Source organism: Accipiter gentilis, chromosome 5, assembly GCF_929443795.1.
Source record: "Accipiter gentilis chromosome 5, bAccGen1.1, whole genome shotgun sequence".
Taxonomy (NCBI): domain Eukaryota; kingdom Metazoa; phylum Chordata; class Aves; order Accipitriformes; family Accipitridae; genus Astur; species Astur gentilis.
This window is the reverse complement of record NC_064884.1, coordinates 25965700-25988627: the sequence shown is the minus strand read 5'-3', so window position 1 is coordinate 25988627 and position 22928 is coordinate 25965700. Positions and strand designations below refer to the sequence as shown.

General features: G+C 37.9%; 1 protein-coding gene across 7 annotated transcripts in view; it reads left to right on the top strand.

The window, feature by feature from the left end:
• Window positions 1-22928, top strand: part of MAP7 (microtubule associated protein 7) — a 125403-nt gene that overhangs the window by 79008 nt on the left and 23467 nt on the right. For 5 of the 7 annotated variants that reach the window (XM_049799864.1, XM_049799859.1, XM_049799857.1 and 2 more), the window contains 5 exons: window positions 9773-9936; window positions 10745-10856; window positions 11752-11838; window positions 14305-14415; window positions 19774-19887. In XM_049799864.1, the coding sequence (XP_049655821.1) occupies window positions 9773-9936; window positions 10745-10856; window positions 11752-11838; window positions 14305-14415; window positions 19774-19887 (588 nt within the window). The remainder of the gene's footprint in view (window positions 1-9772; window positions 9937-10744; window positions 10857-11751; window positions 11839-14304; window positions 14416-19773; window positions 19888-22928) is intronic. The other 2 variants (XM_049799863.1, XM_049799862.1) reach the window with 1 other exon arrangement.

The following is a 22928-nucleotide window of genomic DNA, read 5'->3' as shown; positions in this document are numbered from 1 at the left end:
CCCCCCCCCCCCAAAAAAAAGACAGTGTTCACTTCTGTAAGTGTAGAGCTGGTACTTTCAGCAACTTGAACAGCAGGAGGTCATATTATCCATCTTTTCATAAAATTAAGTTGTTTGACCCTTCTGTTGAGATCATGTGGAATACTAGTTTAATAATGATTATGTTTGTTTACTGGGCAATATTCTGATGTTACAGGAGGGTTGATTTAAGACCTATTTTTTTCCGCCTTTGTTTACTCTCAAGATTTAATTTTTTTCAAGTTCGGGGTGCTGTGATAGATGTGGTTTTCATTGTGGTGTAATGGGTCAGTATGTGCTCTGCACTCTTGAGGATTTGCTTGCACCTAGCAGTGGTATTTTAGCAGTCTTATTCTACTTACCACACTTTGGTGTCTACCTCTTCTATTTTTAATGAGAGTTTAGAGAGTAGGAAAGATGAGTGTTGCCATTTTTGTTGTCTGGATACATACAGCATATGTGTGGTGGGACTGTCGGTATCTGCTGTTTCTTGAGGATCACATTATGCTACCTAATTGAAAACAATAAAAAGGCTTCTACAAAAATGCCCCTTTTACCTTAGTGTATTCCTGTCTAGTTTTGAAACTTTCTTTAGAAAACGTAGAAGGCACACAGGGACACGTATGCTGTTTCAGCTAATCACCCCATCATGAAGGAAAGATTTTTTAGTTCCTTCACTGTAGGAAAGGCATTGTTTTTTGAAATGCCATCCCAACACTTCTGAAAGATGAATTCTTTGGCTTTTTTTCTGTGCAATTCATGTTTGCCATGACAAATAAGTTGTATTGATTTTTTGTTTTTTTAGCTTTATTCTTAGACTTGCCTTTTCACATGAGCAGAAATAAAGGAATTGCTTAGGAGCCATGCTTCAAGTGTTTTATTCACCTGACCGTTTGATAATGTGTATATTACTTGTTGATATGCACATTCAGACCTTTAAAGGATTATTAGGGTAATCTTTACTTGATTCTATAACTAATGCTTCTGATGTGTCACCTACTCTTTAGTAATCATGTTTTCATTTTGTGACGTTTCTGCTAGCACTCTTTCCGACAGCGCCTATGCATGAAGTTAACGTCTACCCTTTAAAATATGAATACCAGATCTCTTTGTGTGAGACCAACCCTCTTGGGTCATGCAAGACGGGAATCCCAAGAGAGGTGGTGGTAGGTGAGGGTGATAGCTGTCAAATGGGGCTGCTCCTAGAGGACAGAGTGAAGGGAGCTGCCACACTTCTGGCTCCAGCTCAGTACTATGGCTCCTTCGCATGTGTCGGGCTGACCGGCTGTGTTTGGCACTGTAGGCTGTGTGAGACACATGTCAGAACTGAGTTGTGTGTGAAGGCAAACATGGTAGGTGGCCTAGTCACACTGAAAAAGTTTAACAAAACCTTCTGCATTTTCAGTAGGGGGGCGTCGCCCTTAACTCTGCCATATTGATTGTATCTGTGCGGGCAAATTAAACAGCACTGAAGAGCATTCCCTGGTCCCAAAACTCAATTGTTCTTGCTATTAAACTCTTATGATGGATCCTGGCAGGGTTTTGGCTCCAGCCAACTATCTGTCTTGCTGATTCCCAGACAAGGCTTGGGAATTGGCAGGGGAGGCCCATGGGCTTTTCCTCATGTGTTGCTTGAGTGCTGGCACCATTTTGGAGAGTAGAAGTTTAGTAGTACAGTTGAAAGTTGTTCCATGGCAGTTGGTCTCTAGGCACGTTCCTTTTATTAGCATAGACCTGGTTCTCCATGACTGGAAAGAAAAATCAAAATGTGTTTTTCAGCAGGGAAAGTTACTAGAATTTTAATATGAGTTTCATTCTGATAGCCTTAGGTAGTGGCCTAGCAAAGAGGAAGAGTTGGGGATTTCTTGTTTTCACTTCACAGTATCTCAGTCTCTGATTCTTGAGAGAACCATTTTAAGTCTTACATCTGTGCATGTTTTATCTATACTACACTGACCTTTTTTTATCACAATTAACATCCTGAAAAGGACATATGGCTCATTTACTTTCTGGCATTAGGAACAAAAGATGATAATCCTGCCATCTGACTTAACTCTTCCTTTAAGGAAAGGTGTTATTAATCTTAGTTTTTAGAATACGTCTGAGTTTCAGGTTGGCTAAAATCATTAAATTCTTAATACTTACAATGCATAAGCATTAAAATAGTATTTTAAAGATCACACTATGATACAAATTCCTCTCCTATTTGAAAATTATCATTGGCAAAACATCACATTAATAAAAAGTACTTTTTTTTTTTTTCTGTCAGTGAATTCCTTCTGGCGTATTCTGTTCTCTGGCAGCTGGGGACAGAACTTTATCTGACATTTCCACAGTCAGAAGCCCCACAGAAACTGGGAATCAGTGACCCCAGCATATGAATCATTTTGGGACGTTCTCAGAGGACTTGAGTGTCAGAAGGGTTTATAAGACAAGCAAACAATTTTTAAGGAAGATTAGTTTAAAAATTTCAGTGCCAAATGTCCCTCGGAGCATGGTTACTGGGGAAGGGTTGGCTTAGAGAATCTAACATTAACTTCAGCTTTAATTACAACTCTGAAGTTCACCTTTTAATTCATTCAGTCAGCCATTTCTGTGGCCTGATGGAACGTCCCCATTTTTAGGTATGGTTAAAGCATCACTGATCCATTTTTCTGCTAATGCAGCAAGGAGGCGATCACAGTCTTGGACAGTGCGGAGCTGGCAGTGAGGAAAGGTGAAACAGCGGTCAGAGGAGAAAGCTATTGCTGAGGTCGGTGCTATAAAGTCAGAAAAGATAAAGGCTGGAAAGACTGACAAAGGCTATAGGATCTTTACTCAGGTAAGCTGTCCATCCAAGGTGGATGCAAAAGGCAGATTGAGAAAGGGTGGTGCTAGACTGATCTGCCTTTGTATAGGTGGTAAAACAGAAGGAAAAGGACTAAAGTGAAGAGACAGCAGAAGGGGCAGCAAAAGAAGAGCTGGGGATACCTCCCTTTGCTTCATGTGGATAAACAGAAAATAGAGGCTTTGACACTCAATGCATGCTCTCCCTTCCTTACAGCCTAAAACCCCTGCAAAGAATGGCTCTCTGTGCATGACTGGGGAAAGAAACTACAAAATTATTTCCACAAAAGACATGCGCATGCTTTGCAGTTAACATCTCCCACATTAAATTAGTTAATTCTAGTGTAAAATTGATTGGTTTCAAGTCTTACATGTCTCTTAATATTGGAATGTTTCTTTCTTGATTGACCTTGTTTTCTTTTGTTCTGTTATTCACTTCAGAGGTGCCAGAAGTATAGTCTTAATTATGTTGCTTTGTAATCTAATCTAGCATTACTAGTTTGCAAACAAGCAGAAGGTATTAACAGCATGTCCAGGGCTCAATTTCTAAATCTTGTTTTTATGCTCTATTTTTGTGCCCTTGTATCACATGACTGTGTTCAAATTTATAGATCATACTAAATAATGAGATAGAACGAGGACGAGGTTGTGACTTTTCTTTATATTTTCTAGTTTTAATGTAAATGTTCCTACACTACTTAAGCTTTCAGCATACAGGTACTATTTGAATGACAACCTAGGCTTCTTTGAATGATTCTTGCATGTTGTCAGACAATGTGTGTTATTATGAGGGAGAGAAGTATTGTGAAGTTGTTAAGGCTCAGCCCCAAGAAAAAGCTTTTTCATTGGACTGTACCTGTACTGGAGTCCAGCATTGGCTCAGGACCGGGCATAGCTCTTAGTATAGCTTCTGGAAGAACCATCATAAAAGTGGGTATTTTCCCCTTCTACATGCTGCAAATTGGCTGCTCTTCCAAGTTGATTGGATCTTTTAGAGGTATCTTCCATTTCCTGTAGGCTCTTCTGCTGATTCCTTCTATCAGCAAGGCATTTGATATATGTGTCTGCATGAAACACAGCTTGTTGTGCTTCTAGAAGCACACTTATGTATTCAGAATAGGGCTTAATATCCCTAATTTTTACCCTAGAGTAGGCTTTTTTAACCCTTGAGTAAACTTCAAGTTTTACCCTAGACTACAATTTGTTAATTTCTGTCTGGGGTAGCAGGAAAGAAGTTTCTGCGAATTCATAAACAGGGACATGAGAATGAAATAAAAAGATGTTATTTTAAACTTTTTATTTTTCCTGAAGATATCATCAGATAGCTAAGAACACTAACTTATGTCACTGTATATACCTACCTTGTAGATGGCAAAAACTGAGACCTTAAGTTCATGCAAGAATGTCAGTAGTGCATACAGGAAGCAGTGAAAACAAAGGAAATAGTCTCCTTTGATTATCTAATAAGAGAAAATGTAGGAATTAGTACTTAACCTTTTCCTGCTTTTAATTTTTTTTTATTTGCCTATCTGTGGAAAAAGTTAAATTAATGAAAATAGATACTACACTTTTTCTCAGAAAACAGATGTATCGTAAATCATGCTTTTATTTACTAATGAAATACTTGGTCCAAACATAAAATTAGTAGCTTCCTCATGTCAATATGGGTGTATATTTTCTGCTGCTTTTGCCTGTAACTTAAAGGTGATGGAAAGACATAGCTTTTATATTTGTTTGAAATCAGACCTATTTATTTTGTTATAATTTATTCCAGTCTAACATTTCTATTTGCCTTGGTAATCCATCCTTAATGTGTGTTATTGAGTTGTCTTTTCTTGTCAAAAAGTATGATTTTATTGTCCCTTCTTTGAGGAGCAGAAAGTTGAAGATCAGTGTTCTATCCAGAGGTTTAACATTCTGATTGTCTTCCCAGTAGTGAGAGTGTATGTGAAAGTTAACTCTTTTACATACCAAAACATAAAAATATTTTCAGCCTTTGTCTTCCTGAATTTAGTCTTGAAAGTTCAAATATACTATTTTCATCACTTTTTCTAAACAACATGACAGGCTGAAGCCTATGGAAACCACCACAAATAATGCCCCAAGATGGTCTAACCATTTACATCAATGACAGAAAGAACAAACAATATCTATGTCTTTTATAGGCAAATTAATATTCCAGTGACATCAGTTAAGCAAGTTGGGATTTTTTTTATTCTTTGCTTTTCTTAATTTCTTGTATCCTTCAGGAAGTGCTTTATTTTCAGTAGAAAACTAAAGAGCCTTTTCATGCTGGGTTGCCACTGTAAGCAGATTCCAGGCACAAAAGATCCAAATGATCTCAGGAGCTGTGGAAGTCTTTCCACACAGCAGTGGCTTGTCTTGATATGATCGTTAGAGTATGTACGTAAGTGACTATTGAGTAAAAGCCAACATGCTGCAGCTAGATGGACTTTCATGAGATATGTGCTACTAAGCTCCTTAGGTGATCTTAGCTTTTTCAAACAGACTAGATGTTTCAAAACTTGTGCAAAATGGTTTGACTGAATTGTAGGTTTGAAAACTACATTGTTTGGGTTACTTAGTGTGTTCGGAGTCTATGTAATGGGGTGTGTGCGTGCCTTTTTTTTTTTTTTTTTTTTAATTCATTTGTATAGCACCATGGTGATAGGATACTGTAAGACTCTACCTAGAACATTTCCGATATGAAGGTAGGTCTAACATACATTGCAAACATGATGTTGCATAAGGGAACAATCTAGTTCCACTCTTGAATGGTTAGCTAGGGAAGCTAAAGCTTATAAAAAAGATCAAATTTTGCAAATTTTGTATGCAATAAATGAAATGGACTCCAGTTTAAGAGGAGGATAGGGAATGATTGTCTCCCCCCCCGCCCCGATCCATTTCTGTGATATCTACAGATAGACAAATAATAAAGATTGGAAATTAAAACTCATTATTATAGTTTGTGCAGGTTAGAATAAAGTAAGTCCATAAAATCATATACCTTTTTAAAGTTAAAATATTACAAGTTCTGCATCTACATGTATCTGTGCAATACTATCCTCAGAACTGAAACAAATCCTCCTCTAAACATTTCTGTATCAGAAATGAAACATAACAGTAGGCTCAAATAGGCAACAGTTCAGAAGGTGAAAACTAGCAGGAGAAGCTTCGTGGGAAGTAATTATGCAGAAAGAACAGAAGGAAGAGACTAATATCATATCCTCCAGGAATGGCATTTAAGTTATTTAACATTACTGCAGTCTAGCACTAATGAACAATTATTTGAGGAAAAAAAATGAAGATAAAAACTTAGACTTGAAATGGGAAAAAATTATTACAAGTATTGTGTTGTTCACAGTGTATTATTAATTAAGTTCTGTTGAAATTTGGTTTTATGAAGTAAAATATTTTACCTGTTCAGGCCTGTAAACTCAGGCTCTGAATGTATCTTCCTTTCCTTTTGTGTCTTCATGAGTAATAGGCATGATTTCCCAGCCTCACTGTGCCTTTTGTGAAACTTCTGTCTTCGGACAGGTGCCCAGTATATAGTAATTGGTTCTGTTGATGGGGGAGAAAATTAATGTTTGGAGAAAACATATCCTAAGCTGGGGATATGACTTGTCAGAGAAACAGGGACGTGATATTGCTCAGAACAGACCTGCAGAGGTCTTTGAAGAGGATACAAAAACTTTTGAATTTAATGGGTGTGGAATTAGGCCATGACTGAAAGCTTGGGGCAGAGGCTTTCTTAAATCTGTGAAATACAGAGAAGCCATATTCTGTAACCTTCCTTTTAGGTGTAGGGTGGGTTTGAATTAGTCTGGTGCAAAGAAGGTGAAATCAGCTTCTCCGCATGTATTGCATTGACCTGCTGTCAAATTCAGCAAACTATCTAGCCCTGTCTTGCTTCAGGAGAGCTCAAGCAGGCTGTGATACACTCCCCAGCTGTCCCGTTTCTGCCCCAAGGCTTCTTCTGGTTTCAGAACCCCCTAAACCCACTCTGCTTACCCATCTGCCCAGGCTGACCAGTTTCCACTGTGAGCAGCTGCAGCTAAGAGTGTTGGAAGAAAAAAGGCATGGAAGCAACCTGGTTTTAACGAGATTGTTTCCTTGGTCCATCTGATCTCAGTCCCATAAGCAACATTGTCAGCGTGGGGAGGAGTACAAACTCAGGGCCCAGAGGAGGGTAAATGCTGCTTCTCTTGGTGTCAGCCACCTCTTTGTTTAAAATGGTCATGAAACCTCACCAAAATGGGTAATGTGTGTGCTTTGAATAGGGATATCTGAAGTGGTCCTATCCTGTAATAATAAGTGTTAACTTTCTCTGAAATTTTCATCAAAGATTCAGGAGAAAGAAGGCATTAACATGGAATGTTTGCAGTGCAGAAATCAAAGATTAATGATACTCTTTATTCTTTTTCCCTTTAAGTGTAAGAACTTTAGGAATGTCTTCTGCCAGTTTTTAGATGGTATTAAATATAATAAGTATCTCTTTTTTTTTTTCTTCTTTTTTAAAAAAAAAGTTATCCTTGTTTGTTGATGAAAACAAGATAAATGCACATAGAGTAAGTGGAAAGAGCAGTACAGTTCATTGATGTGGCTGTCTACTCTTGGGCTGACCCTATTGTGCAATCCAACTGTGCAGAAGCTAGTAGGAAGAGCAAGCTTTTGCAAAAATCACTACCTTTCTGGTGGCACGCTGACAGTGGTTCTGCCCAAGGCATTGGTTAGCCAAGTTAGACTGTTAAGCAGAAGGCAAAGAGAAAAAGAGGAGGCCAGTACCTCAGAGGTGACATGTCTTACACTTCAGCTGTTCAGGATGTAACACAATTGTTGGAGTCTCAGGGCTCAGAGTAAGCCCTTTGCTCAGTCTTCTCTGGACCTGGGCAATAGAAAGACAGCATCATGAGGGGTTATATAGCTCCAGGAGAAGAGCAGACCATAGTAAGAGTCATCTCTCTGTCCATCCATTCTCTTGGTGAGCTATTGGCTCCCAGGAAGGGGCAGCAGATGCGTGTTTCTGGTTTACAAATTAGTCTGGCATTTGGAACACCAATTTTTGTGTTTATTTTGCTATGTTGTAAGGCTTTAATATAGAAGAAGGAGCCTTTGCAGATTTCAGTTGGCCTGGAAGCCACATTTTCTGCCATGTTCTGCTATTTTCTGCCTTAGTCTACAGTTTGCATTTCTCCTTCAAGTCACTTAACTAAATTAGCATAGAAAAGTATTTCTGTAAATCTTCTGGTGGCTCCTGCATTAGTATTTTACATTTGTAGGTGTCACTTTTCACACCTGTTGTTAGCAATTATCTAAGCAACTGTACATTATTCTAGCTATGATTGTTAAATTTTCTGCAAAATGTTTGCAGAACTTTCACCCATCTTGCCAAGAGGGTGTCTTATGGTTGCTCGTAGCTGCTGAACAAACATCTCTCTGTTAGTTTGCATACCATGGCAAAGCTGAACACGCCGTTTGCATTTCTCAGCAAATTATTTGAGATTTGAAAGGGTAGAGAGCTGTTTTCTTAAGGGAGATACTCTACATATGAACTGGTCTACTCAGGGTGGAGGTTTTTCATGAATGCGTATGCAAGTACATAAGGTTTAGAGTGCAATCCAAGTTCTTTATTAGGTGAGGTGGGATTCATTTGAGTTAGGCACGAAAGTGCAGAAGAGCAGTTTGGTGAAGAGGAGTCCTAGTGTTACAAGAAGCAGTTGCGGTGTCTGCTCTGAACACCTAGAAGCATTTGGGGTTTTTTGGTTTTGGTATGTGGTTGTGTCAACACAAATGTTTCTGATAATTGAAAGCTGGAGTTGCCATTCTAGAGTACATGATTATAACAGTAGGGTCTCCCACCTCCGCCCCAATGGAATTTTAAAAATACTCTTAGACTTAGGTAGAGAACGTCTTACATTGCTGGCCTCAGAAATTGAAAGTCTTTTTGACACTTTGCTGTCCTGGTTCCCTGTTGCTGCTCTGTTATCAATGAGTTCTTTCTGTGTACGGTTTTCTAATGTGGTTCTTGGTGATATTTGTCTCGTGACCTTCACATGCATCTCTTCCTGCACTCCCATCTGTAAGTTCATGAAGATCCAGAGGTATCAAATGTCTAGGATTTTTTAAAAGCAAGTAACAGGGGGTTTTTTTAGAACAGAAAATTTCTGGGACCTGAAGCTTTCAAGACGGCAATGAGGAGAGGTCCAGAGTATCATATATAAATGGTTTCATGTGGACTACAGTTTAAGCCCATGTTCCAGGTAGTACCTTCACAAAAATTCAGACCCTGATGGGGAGCAAAATCAGTCTCGTAGTGCTTCTTGATTTGTGTTAATTAGTACTTCTGAAATGTGCTGTTCAGAGCTCTGCAGCAGTGGAGTTATATGGCAGATTAAAGTTCACCTTTAGACTGAAGTGTTTGGTGGGTAACTTGTTTCCTTCTGGTCACCTGTTGGTACAGCTAACAGTCCAAGTGCTAAAATTGTCATCCCAGCCACTTCTGTCCTAAGAGATCTGTATTGACCAGTAAAGGTATATAGAAGTGAGAGTTTTATCTTTGTTTCTACAGTAAAAGATGACAGAGAATATTTTGTTGTTTGTGCAACAGAATTGTGTTCACTTACATCTGACTTAAGTTTTTAGGTATTTTAAACAAAACAAAACAAAAAATCCTTTCTTCCACATAAAGACTATATGCTCAACTAATTTAACTATTTCTGGTGGTAATTCATAGTAAATGAAATTAAATGAATGTGTCACCAGGGTACATGATGTTTTAATATATGAGGAGAGATTAGGGTATTACGTATGTCTTCTTAAGAAGATGAGTTTAAAAGTTGTTCCATTCAGCTTGGTTATTCAAATTGTATTAAAGACTTCATCACATATAGCATGTTAATGCTTTTACTTCTGATTTTTCTCACAGCTGCAAGAGAATCCATCTGGTTAGAAAGAGAAGAGAGAGCCCGGCAACATTATGAAAAACACCTAGAGGAACGCAGAAAGAAGCTAGAAGAGCAGAGATTAAAGGAAGAGAGGAGGCGAGCTGCTGTAGAAGAAAAGCGAAGGCAGAGAATAGAAGAAGATAAGGTAAGAATAAATGTAATGAAAACACTTTTCAGCTTGCTTTTACCATAAGATATGGTACTATCGAGCTTTTTCTTTAAGAGTTGATGGAAAGAATGCAAATTAAGTCATACGTTGCATGTAGAGAGAGCGCATGTGCAAGAGGATTTTAAGCCTTGCTTGTACAGATACTGCTTCTTAAAGTGCCCTTTATGAATCAAATGCAGCTAAGCTGAGCATATCTGGGTTACAGTGTATGGCACTGCACAAACTCATGCAGAAAAATACAAATTGAGTTTGTTTCTTATGGTTCTCTTAATTCTTAGCCATTCAGTGTAAGGGTAGCTAAATATTAGTTATTCTAACAAAACCTTTAAGAAAGTGAGTGTGTAATGAAATGTGCTCTTGACTGATTTGTCTTGGTTAAGCTGGGAGCTACATGCAGTGTGATCCTACATAAGTCAGCTCATCCTTTTTTTTTTTTGTTTCCTACCTTTCCCACTTTTCTAGTATTTAGTAGGTGGGAGTTACAAGGTGGGAAGTAGCTCTAGGGTGTGTTTGTGTAGTGGCTGCCGTAACGGGGTCACTGTTTTTTTCTCTGCAGATCTCAAACACATCTTACCTTTTCAAGCTTACAGTTAAAATTTTAACTTATTTATGGCTTAATTGCTACTTAATCCTATTCTACTGTTTGTCTTAGTAGGCAGCACATAAGCTTGAACACAACTCCAAGATGCCTGCTACGTTTTGTCTGTGTGGAGGGTAGCAGGGCTTGATGAGATTAAGTTAAAAACCCAATAGTATCCAAATGTATTATCCTGTTGTACTTAAGGAACGACATGAAGCTGTTGTACGTCGCACAATTGAAAGAAGCCAGAAGCCAAAACAAAAGCAAAACAGGTGGTCCTGGGGAGGAGCGCTACATAACCGCATTAATAACACAGGTAAAGAGGGAGGCTTGCTTTGCTAGCCAGTTTCCCTGCCTTGCCAGTTAACTGGAATTTACTTTGCTTCTGTTAAAAGGAAGGATGATTCAATGTATGCTGGTTTAAATTCTTTGCTCTTGATCTTATTATTGCTAGCAATGACATGTTTCTGACATTCTGGTGTAGCAAAAAGATAACAAGGAGAAATCTGAACGAAAGTTATAACTTGTTTCAGGAGTTGACTAATTGTGTAACTCTATCTTGCTACAGCTTCTCGCTTCTGCTGCTTTGCTGTTGTTTGTGTGTGTACCCTGGTGTGCTTGTGCTGTGTCAATCTTGTGATATGAGCTACTGTGTGCAAATGCTAAATAACATGGCTCAAAAAGTAGGTCTGGCAGAAATGACCAAACACTAAGATTAAAACAGACACAAGGAAGAAAAATTATTCTTTGTAATAAGCTGTCTGTACCTTGTACAGATATTTTGGGAGATAGAAGTCCCTTTTTTCCCCTAGAAGAACTTAAAGATGGGCAAACTGAGTTTATGTGAATTTTAGCTATGTGCTTTTTTCCCCAGTCACCCTCTCTAACTTAATCTGCCAATCATTAATGTGTATATGCCCTGTTAAATATTACTCAAACCCAAAAAAGGGAACTTGTCCTTTATTTCTTTCATCAGAAGGTGGTTCTTAGAATTCTCTTCTTCCTACTCTAATGTATACATTTCAATGTGTCCAACCTTTCATCAAGGAGGAAGAAAGTTGAGAAAAGAATGCTTTGAAATAATTGTCATATATAAGTTCAATAAACAGTTATTTTTCATAAAAGGTTACTTTTTTGCTTAACTCTGTATAAATTATTTTATTTTTATTTTCTTCACTGTGAAAAATCATTGTCTTGCATTCTGTCCCTAGGTTATTTTTTTGAATCATCATTCACCTTTCTCGATTTAGCAGGCCTGGAGCACCACTTCAGATCTCTGGGTGGTGCTAGAAAACCTGGTACATAATTGCTGTGGTTTGTTGACTCCTTTACCCATAGCTAGTTCTCAGGAAATGAGATCATCAGTAACTAAACCACCCTCATGTAGTTGCAATGCATGCTTAACATCATGCTGATAGATTAGAACTGTTGTTAGTACCAGATTTTTTTCATTATTATTTATTTTTACTATGGAGACTTACTACTGGCTGACTCTAAAGATTAGGCACAATTCACTGAAATGAAGCATAATATTCTGTCTACTGGAATTCAAGACCCATTCTGAATATTTTGGTCTTTTCTAAAATCCTTTTGGCATACTACATATACACAGGATTTACAATTATTTTCCACATGAGCACAGATGTATAACCAGTTGCACTGGCTGATGTGTTGTTCATGGATATTTTAATTCTTTTTTTTAGAACAAAGAAACCACCAATCTTCTAGGCGATGGATTGCATTTGGCCTATTCTACATTTATAGGATTCGTATTGCCAACACTTACACACAAATCCTCATGCTGAATTTCATTAATTTAAATAATGTTCATAAACACAAGAGAAATGTTGGCATGCCAAATATGAGATGATTTTTCACATTGTCATTTGTCATCTTCAGAAAGCTGTTTTATGCAGTACATCCTTTATGCTCAGTGTGGGAACTTTTTGGCTGTACTGATATACTATACATTTTCTCAGCTATAGATTAGATATAAGAGATCAAAATCTCCATCCCATTCCCACAAATACTGTTCTGACAAAGATCTGTGACACATGAAGCCCAATTATCCTGTCTGTAGTACTGACTCGCACACAGCACTCTTCAATATACCCCATAGATCAATGTGGGATAAACTTGACAGCCTCCAGAGGTCTTGTTCTTAGCTATAACATTTAGGTTTCTCCTTTTAAAACCCATTTCTGATGGGGTTTTATCCCCCTTCCAGTACTTAGTTTGCTGGTTCTATACCCTCACTGAGTCATTCTAACATTAGACAAAGTGAGCAAATAATCACATGGGGTAGGGGTGAATCTTTCTTCGCCCCAGCTGGTTATAGTGAATCCTATATAGTTCATAGATCTGGCGAGAGCAAATATATTTTTCATGCACCGTATTTCTATGAGAATTTTTTGTACACAGTGAGTATACTTTAATCCACTAGGTCAGAACAGGTAAATTCAATACTGATATCATAAGTAAACAATTGCAGATAATATTTCAGCAACGTCCTCCTTAATGTTGTTAGTGTCCTGAGTTTGTATCTTTTCCCAAAACAGTATGTGGACATATTTTTGCACACACAGAATATGAATCAGCAGTGCATTTAGGCATATTCTCAAGCCTCATTGCATTTCAGCATGGTTGAATGCTTTGCTGAGTAGTGCTGGGGTTTAGTACATGTGAAAATGTAAACCAAAGCACTATTGTCTCTTCCAGCATCTTCCACATGTCAGATTTCCAAACAGAAATTTGTAACAGAGGACATGTAGTTGATGCTTGTAGCTCTTTTTTGAGAGAACAGAAAGCATATAGCTGGCCTGTTCAGCTCATTCATCCTCTTCTGCCATTGCTAGCAACCTTCACATGACACACACACATGTCCACAAAGTGTGTGCAATCTGTATTCTTGAAATAACTATCACCCCCTCAGCAGGGTGCAGATGCTGACTCTGCAGCAGTTGCATGGGCAGATGATGCAATACTGCTCTAAAATGCACAGGACCTAAAAGCAAAATAAAACCCTTTAGTATTATATACCAAGCATGTGCCTTACAGGTAGTCTCTAGCCTTCCACAGAGATCCATTTTCTTTCTCTGCTAAGCTGTATGCTCTTTTGGATTGGTTAACTACAACTTCACTCACAGCAGGTAGAAAACGACTCTCTGGTGGGAAGTTTAGCACTTATACATAACTATGGGATTTTTAACTAAATCTTTTAATTCCTTTTGTGCTTACCCTTGCTTCCCTTCTGCACTAGTCTTCCCTTAATCTTTTAGCATTGTATTGTCATGATATTGACCTTCTGCCTCGTAACAGTGCCCTGTCAAATGTCACCTTTCATTCAGGTGCTAAGGGTTTTTTTTAATGAATAACCTCACATTTCCAAGCATGTTGGTCCTTCACTGAAGCTTTCTATTGTAAGTCACGAGCAAGGTTTTTGAGACAATATTGAAAGGAATGAGGAAACATCGTCTTGTCTACTAATATCCACTTTAGAACCTCCATTAAGTCCTTGGATTGCAACCTGATTGAATGGTAATAAATGAACAGAATATTTTAGACATTTGAAACTTAACTTAAATGGTTTTGTGCCCAGTCTTTGAGTCACCTGTACAACATCTGCTGAGAAGTCCATTCTATTTTGAAAGTTCTTGTGGTAGAGCAGGAGTGACCTAGTCATGTTTTCCTCCTCCCACTAGTGAGCTAGGAACTTGCACTACAGCATGCGGGCTGTCAATTAGCATTATCTCCATTTGTTTTAGATCCAGACAGGCGGTCTGTTTCAACAATGAACCTTTCGAAACATGTTGATCCAGTCATTAACAAGCGGCTCTCCTCCTCATCTGCAACATTACTAAATTCTCCAGACAGAGGTACAGTTTCAAAGAAAAAAAAAAAAAAAGAAAAAAAAAAAAGGAAGAGCAAGAAAGAATGTTCTATATTGATGTATTACTTTGCACATAAAACAAGCTTCTGAAGTCATTTTCTGTACTTCATCTAAGTGGGAGTGAAAAGACTTCAAATGTGGAAAGTAAATGGTTGAACATTTTTTCCTGTGAGAAGAAATATTTATTTCTTGTTTCTTAAAACAAGAGAACCTACCTAAACAATCTTACTTTAGCAAATGATAAAAGCAGTGCTTCTGTCAGGTTTTTAGTAAATGAGGTACAACTATTGAAAGAATACATCGCTCCATAGTGCATGCAATCATGTGTGACCTTTTATTTGCATTAGGCCATTTTGTCATTATTTTGTTTTCCTTTCTTTTTTTGTAGTAGTTCTTGAATATCTAAGAACATGTTGCATGAAGCTTTCAAGCAGTTGTTTTATTACCAATTTTGATTATTTTTATTGAAGAGGTATGGGTGTTTTTTATATGGTCTGTTTATTGACTTTTTGTGTTGAGTTACTTTTCAAAGATTGCTTCATTTCAGTATGTTTTTGATGTTTACAACTCTGCACAAATGATAAAACATCAAGCTTTTAAAAATTAACATAGCTGAATTGCTGCCTCTGTTCTGAGGATTTATGAGATTGAAGCATTTGAGCTTAAAGCATTTTTATAAAAGAACATCTCTTGTGTAACTTGTGCAAAGAGCTTTACAGAAAAGTACTTGGTAGGGATTTTTTGTCCTCTACTGAGAATGAGAAGTTCTGTTCCATTTCAATCTAGATAAATGCATGTTTTCAAAAACAATTTTTAGAATGGAATTTTGGTTGTGTTGCAAAACTGATTGGTACATGTCATTATTTGTGTGTCTTAACGAATTGCCATGTTTTATGTGCATGCTTGTACGTGTGTATCTGGTTGATTTGATGAGCCATGTTAATCCTAGTGGGTCAACCTAGTTGTAGAGTCTAGTAACTTGCAAAAAATACAGTGTTATATTAGGAAATAATTTATTCTAAAACACCAATAATTTTTTGCTCTAAATGTTGAAATCCAGTCAGTTTTGTTTTCAGGGAACAGCAGCAGGCATTAAATATGAAGGATAGTCTCTTATGGACTGTAACTCATTGCATTATAGTTTCTGCCATCCATTTCAAATTCAGGAGAAGTTAGACTGAATAACAGGCACTCTAGCAGTGGGGAAAGGGAAGGAATATGGACGTGATGGCCATATGTCAAAAACTTTAAATGTTGAGGCTTTCTTTGCTTGGCATTTTCATTAAAACAGCACAGAACTCTTCAGAAGTCACTTATGTCTTTCGCAGACTCCAAGACAGAAAGCAAATCCAGATGCAATAAATGCCGCCTTTCTTGTGCAAAGTCATAGACCTAAATCTAGTTGAGCATGTATCTGGAGAAGTGCTGCTGGTCTCTCCAGTGGCCTCAACACCTTCAGGCAAATGCTTAAAGGAAGGCTCTAACTGCCTGCTCCCCACTTCACCTTCCAGAAGGCACCCAGTCACACTTTGTCTGTAATTCACATACTCCTACCTGCAAAACTGCGAGCTGGAGATGAAGATGATAAGCTTACCCTAAGTGGCTTATAGCTGTCATCAAGAATGTGTCTTCTGTTAAGCAGCACCTTTTTACCATTTGAAGGGCAAGACTGTTTGTTTGTTTGTTTGATTTTGGCCCAGCAAAAGATGAACATTTTCATTAACTAATTGCCTAAAAGAATGGTTAATTCCTTTCGAAGTATAGTATTACTATATAGCCCTTTATCACAATTTTACAATTGGGTAGCTAGAACAGGCTCCTCATTATGCTTTTATGTTAGTGGTACAGGTCTGAGTAGTTGAAAGTATAGCAAAACATGAACATACATATTCAAGTGGAGAAAGCTGCTGTTGACCAATAAATTTTGGTAACTGTGTTATTTAAGGAAAGCTTAGTGAGTGGATAGTGCTTGAGATGAGGTATGAGTTACACACTTCCTTAGTTTTGAAAAGCAAAACTTGCACCATAGTTGTGTTCCTTCTCCTCTCTGCAGTGCTTTTTCTTCAAACAGGTGACGGTCTTGATCACTGCATCACCTTTGTCTGCCACCTTTATAGAAGTTCAGGGACTCCAGTATTGTCTCCTGTTGAAAGAGAATCTAGGCATAGAGTAGTTTTTCCCCATCTACTCCTCACCATGTTTGTGGCTCTGTATGAGCAACCACTGCTGTTATCAGTGAGAGTTTCCTTCGTGGTGCTCATCAGGAGGCCTGTTAAATCCCTGCCTTCCATCTGTTCCTAAAACTAATCAGATGCTGCTGTTTGCTTACTTACAATTTATTCTGCTACTGCTAAGACAGCTTTCCAATGCTCGGTTTGTATATCCTGAAGAAAAATACAGATGATTGTAATCAATTCACTGTTGCCAGCTCCCTGGGACTTTGTGTGTTGTTCACTTGGAAGTTAGGCTATAAAGACCTTTTAATCTGTTTAAACTAACCTGCTTGTAGCTGGAGGTAGGGGTACTTGCTTGCACCAGCAACTGCTTCCTGTGTGGAAACAAGGAGCAAACAGCCCTACAGGTGATAGGCTAACACAGCATGAGAACAAAAAATAATGTTTCCCCTTGTCTGTCAGATGGTTTGAAGGACTAAATCTTGAAAACATCACCCTAAGGCATTAAAAACAAAAAGAGCAAGGGTAAAACCTGACCTCATTGTCTTGAAGTTGATATTATTTTGGGATGCTCTTTGTTTTGCATTCAATTTGCTTCAGTGTGAATTGGACACCAAAGATAATTGTTCAATGTATATAGGTGTTAATACCCTTGTACTCTTGAACTCAGTGGGCAAAAGTTTATTTAGCTGTTCTAGGTTAACGGTGATGCTAATAACTGTTCAAATATGTATTGGAAGTGTCAGATATCATGCTTTCAGGGAGCTGTGCATTTGGAAATTCAGTATGTGATGACCTTGATCCACAAAGCCAGAGTGTATTTAAAAGAACCCTGATCTAAACCCATTTTGGAGATTTAGGGAGACTTCACTTGAAGCTCCTGGCTAAAACTATTTTGACATCTCTGAATCAGGCCTGTTGCTTATACGGAGAAGAGAGTTTTTGTTGGCCTCTCTTAGCTCACTGTTGGTGCATATCTGCTGGCTCGCTCCCAGACACTGCCTCAGTGCTGTTAAGTTGGATGCTGTGGGCACACAATTGCTTCCAGTAGGTGATGTGGATATAAGCTCCCCTGTGTTAGGGGCAAAGAGAAAAGAGAATTAAATCATGCTCACCCTTAGAGCAAGTGACATGGGATAGGTGTGACATGGCAATTTAGTGTTCTAAGTCATCAGTCTCTTAGCTATATCCTCTTCAGACTACTGCATGTCTGGGGCCTCACATGTAAGGTCTGTGGCTGGCTCACAGGTCCATATTACATTGTGACATTTACTTTACTACTACTTATGTAGTTGTACAGATAAACTCCAAGAAATTGATAGTATACACAGTGCTGATTTGTTTGCCTAAAATTTCAGGGACTGCTTTCTGAAGTTGCATGATCTTTGTGTTAAACTACAGTAGAAGAGTTTCTCTAGACTCGTCCATACTCGTGCCTGTGAGCCTCACCTAGTAAAACCTGAGACCACAAAGCAGAATGTCGTCTTGCAACAGTAGCTTTAAACAGTGATCATACTGAGCACGGTGCCTGAAGAAAAAAGGAAGGAAAGATTTTACCATTATTGCATCCAGCTTAATGGTAGTTCTGTGATTTTTCTTCATTGTTAAATTACAAGCTTAATGATAATGTGTGTGCTGTAATGGAGGTCTCTGTAGGGTATTTTGTGTCTCAGTATAATCTGTACCAATGCCGAATGGAACCATTAATCACAAAGAGCTCTGGCAGTAGTACATTGTGTAAGGATACTTATCCACAGAGCCTGCTGTGTTTGAGAGTCCTATATTTCTATAGTAATGCCCCTTATTGAGTTAGCAGAATTTAGGGGAGCAATTTGAGAAGTGAAAAACAGCACTGAGGGCGGATTAGGCAATTATATTTTCATAGGATGAGATTGAGACCAGCCCCTCTTTTCATGGGGCTCAGCATGGAGTAGATTAAAGACAGATTCAGAGTTTATGGCTATTAAAAGTGATGGATCTCTACCTTTAAAAATGCAAATTACTCTCAAGTTTATTACAGCCAGTCACTTCAATGAATGTTTTAGAGACTGAGCCTCATAAATTCAAGCTGCAGTCTTGTTGTCGTAAACGCCAAACTAAGGCCAATGAATGCTGAGATGTGAGAAGACCTGATTTCACTTGCAACATCAAGATTATTGCTATGGTGTAAGCTTATTATAATGAACTACTATGGGAACTAGTTGAACGTTTTGTTTTGTGATGCTCATTATAATATAATGTGTTGCATCAGAGTATCAAAGATCTATTTCAATATAAAAAATAACTTGTAGGGCTCTTTTGGTTACTGCTTCACCATGATCAATGTTTAAATAGTATTTTTTTAAAAAGTAAAGACATTTTACAAGGCAAAATGAATATATTGACAAGCTAAATTTGCATTAGGCAATATTGGGAAAAGCAAGGCAGGGAAGTGATTGCAGCCAGGTGTGTTTTCAAAATAGACTAACAATGCAAAACATTGGCTCTTTTTACTGTTCTAAATTGAAAATTACCATTAGCAGGATTTTTTGACAGAATTAATGGTCAAAGGTACTTACTGTATTCTGTGACTTCATGTACTACTGAGACAACTGTAGTTGCTGAGCTCAGTATCTGCATTTGAGGTGCATTGTATCCTTTTGTGATGCTTTGATAAAATCTCTCTGTGCCACAATTCTCTGTATAGCAGTAAGCAACCTTCTTTGTTTCTTCTACTGAGGCTGGCAGACTTTGGAAGGTGTTGTAGTAATTGCTCTTTTTTGTAACTAGAAGACTACATACATTATGTGTAGAAAGAGTCTGGGACACAAAAGTCTCTGTCAAAGTCTATATTTAGGAGTGGCAACTGTTCTCCTAGTACAGAGGTTACCCTGTCATCCCTAATAGGGAATGTGGCATATGTGCAAAATATCAGTATTAGTTTGATAAATTTGCCATAATGCCACAGGCAATAACACACATTAAATGTTCAGATATATGTGTTCCTTTAGGAATTCCTCTACTAAAATGGAGTAAGAAACACTGAATGATTGTATGCTTTTGATCTCTGAAGAACAGTTTCAAGATTTTCACGGTATGCAGTGGTGAGGAGATAATACTAATACTTCTGCAACATGTAGTTATTTGTGAAGCGTTTGATCTAACATCTTGCTTGTATGGTGTACGTTCAGCTCGGCGTCTACAGCTTAGTCCATGGGAGAGCAGCATCGTTAGCAGGCTCCTGACGCCCACTCACTCATTCCTGGCCCGAAGTAAAAGCACAGCTGCATTGTCTGGAGATGCAGGTAAACCTATAAGAACAGAGGCTTCGTGTCTCAGCCACTTATTTTTCCAGATTCTCTGTGGGATGTTGTAAAGTTATTGATCTAATTAGGAGTGTACGGTAGCATCCCAGAATGAGTTTGAATGTCCACAATTACATCGTGTGACTGCATGAAAGCTTGTTTGTACAGTTGTTTGCTATGCCTCTTTCTCTTTCTCCCATGACCTCTTTCTTAATTTCTTTTGCCTGTTTATTGGTGCAATAAATGAATTCAACGCACGCAGGACAACAATGTCACACTGCCTGTGGCCGTTTAAGGAAATGCACACAATGTTGTAGAAAGCTGATTCAGCACACCCACTGCTAAGGCTGTGAGCTGCTTGCTGCAAAGAACAGTTTCACTCTCTACCAGGGCACTTCCCACATGGACCAAGTTAGACTTGTAGAAAGATAGGCATTGGTTGCAGTAGATTTAATACATATAAAGTTAAATGTGCAGGTTTAGTGAGGTTATGATAATAGTAAAGTTCTCTGCCAACCCCAGAACAGCTCTCTGATGTACTTACTGAGGGGAAAATTAACCCTCAGAAATGTGAAAATATTGCTAGGTCGTAACTTAAAGCCCAGGCAAAACTGTAGTCTAAGGACAACCAGGACATATTTGCTTATCATGTATTTTAGGCAGGTGACAGCTGCCTCTTCTTTTATCATGGGATGCTTTATGATCATGCACTGCAGACTTTACCATTACAATAGTATATTGCTGCACATGCTGAATGTTTATGTCTAGGCAGGTCTTTTCCTGTCTGATATGGACAGGATTTTTATTCTAATTAAAGGACGTAGAAGGTAAGAAGGAATAGAGATCTGCTAAGATTAAAAGCTTCTTTAAAGAAGCTTTCACTTAAGAACTCTTATAACTAATTAGGCTGCAGTACATTTCCACAGGGGTAGTGCTGTAGGAGTGAAAATGTGGATGATATTTTACTAACAGTGGAATTAACAAGTACGGAATCCTTTTCCACTCTTCCCAAACAACAGTTTGTAAAATGAATACTTAATGTCATCTACTAGGCAGGATATTGGAAATTCAGCTTGTTGTTAGGGAATAGTTGAGAAAGCAGTGTCTTAATTTTGTAAGTGGTTACTCTACTGGAGCAGGCGTGAAGATTTTTTTGTGACTGCTATTGTTTATACTGCACAATAAGCTCTAAACTGAGTGGAATGTTGAGAAGGATTGCAAATAGCAGGAATGACTGATTTATCAGTCATCAGAATGAGGTAATTCCCAGAAATGTTTTCCCTATGCTAACTGAAACTGTACCACCCAGAAGAATAATCCATCTGCTCATTGTTTTCCAGGTATTATTCTCTAGGAGTGATAACTGCAGTCCCTTCATGCAGGACACTTCCTGGAGATTAATGATCAGGTGGTGGTAATGGCTCACAGCTGTGCTCTGAGCGCTCAGCTCATCCCAGCCTGTCATTATTCCCTAGAAAATTACCTTGCCCTTTGGCTGTAAATATAAATTACAATGTAAAAAATCAAAATCAAATTAAATATGGATTCATGCCCTTAAAATTTAAGTGAGCTATTAGGGATATCCAGCATAAGATTACGTTTGGATCTTTTTAAATAACCATCCAAAACCAAAATGTTTTTTAAAAAACTCTCCAAAAGCTCCTCTGAATAGATGTAATCCTGTTGGTACAGGATTCACTGGGAGTGCTTCCTAAAGCATTGTTTGGCAACTTCGCAAATGAAAATGAACTGCTTGTCTTTTAATACTTATGATGTCATCCTTGATGGTAACTTCAGATAACTGCCACGTAGCAAGAGAATTGATTCATAGAGGGTGGGAACCACATAGATTATAAACTGTTTAAAACAGACGTTGTGCCATGGCTTCCTATCTGGTTTGGATACACTCAACCAAACAAAAACAAAACCAGCCCCTGTTTTCTTATTTCTCAATTTTTATTTGTTTATTTTTCAAGTCAGTCAAAATACCTCATTAAGCATAAATCCCTATAAATAATAATGCAAGCAGGAGTGCTGTTGCTGTAACACTTACATGAGACTCTCTTTATTCATAATGTTAATCTCTCAGTGCAGGAGAATTTGCAGCGTTAGTACTGTTAAGTCTATGAGCTTTTCCTGTAACAGCAGCTGTACTGTTGTAAAACTGGAAGAATTAACTGTTTGTGTAACTGCATTCTTTCAAGGGTGCTCAGAGAGGGATCTACAGGCAAGAAATGTTGGGTTTTTTTACCAAGGAAACTGAGGATGTAATTCTCTTTTACTTTAAAAAAAAAAAAAAAAAAGATAGGGAAGATACCATATAGAAGCTCTACTTTTCCATCAGGTAACATCCTGAATAATAATTATGCTAAAATTATATTAAATGACCAGGAAAGACAAATAGGAGCAGACAAATAAAACTCTGCAGTAATAACATAGTTTTCCCCAGTCTTCTCCTTCAGTTAAATCAAGAGAAAGTCCAGGAATACTTTGCTGCAAGAAGTTCTCCATGATAAGTTTTGCAGTGTTAAAATTCTTTTTGAATATGTAATCAGAATACCATATATCTGACAATCTGCCATTGGCAGGAGATCTTTTGGTAACAGTCTTTGTGTGCAAACCAACAAAAACTGCCATCCTGGTTACTCAAACATTAATTTTCAAGTTGATTTTTTGTTGTTAGCTTGCTTTTTGTAATGTGTAAAATAGTTTGCTGTCGAGAATGTATTTGAGTCAGCTGTTATTCTACCATTATCAAGAAATATTAAAAGTTCTTAAATGGATGGGCTTCAAATAGTCCTAAAGAGGGACTTTTAAAAACACAATACTTGCTAAAAATTGTAGACAGCAATTTCATTGATTTCCTAGGTGAAACAGTTTTGTATTGTTAATGTGTTTCGATCTTTGTGTGTATGTCTCCTTTTATTTTCCTCCACTTCTAAGACCAATTAATAGGTATTCTGATTTTAGTTTGATTGTTTTCTATTCCAAATGTAATCGAAACTCACATCAATGCATGTACTAAGCTAATCAGTCAGACT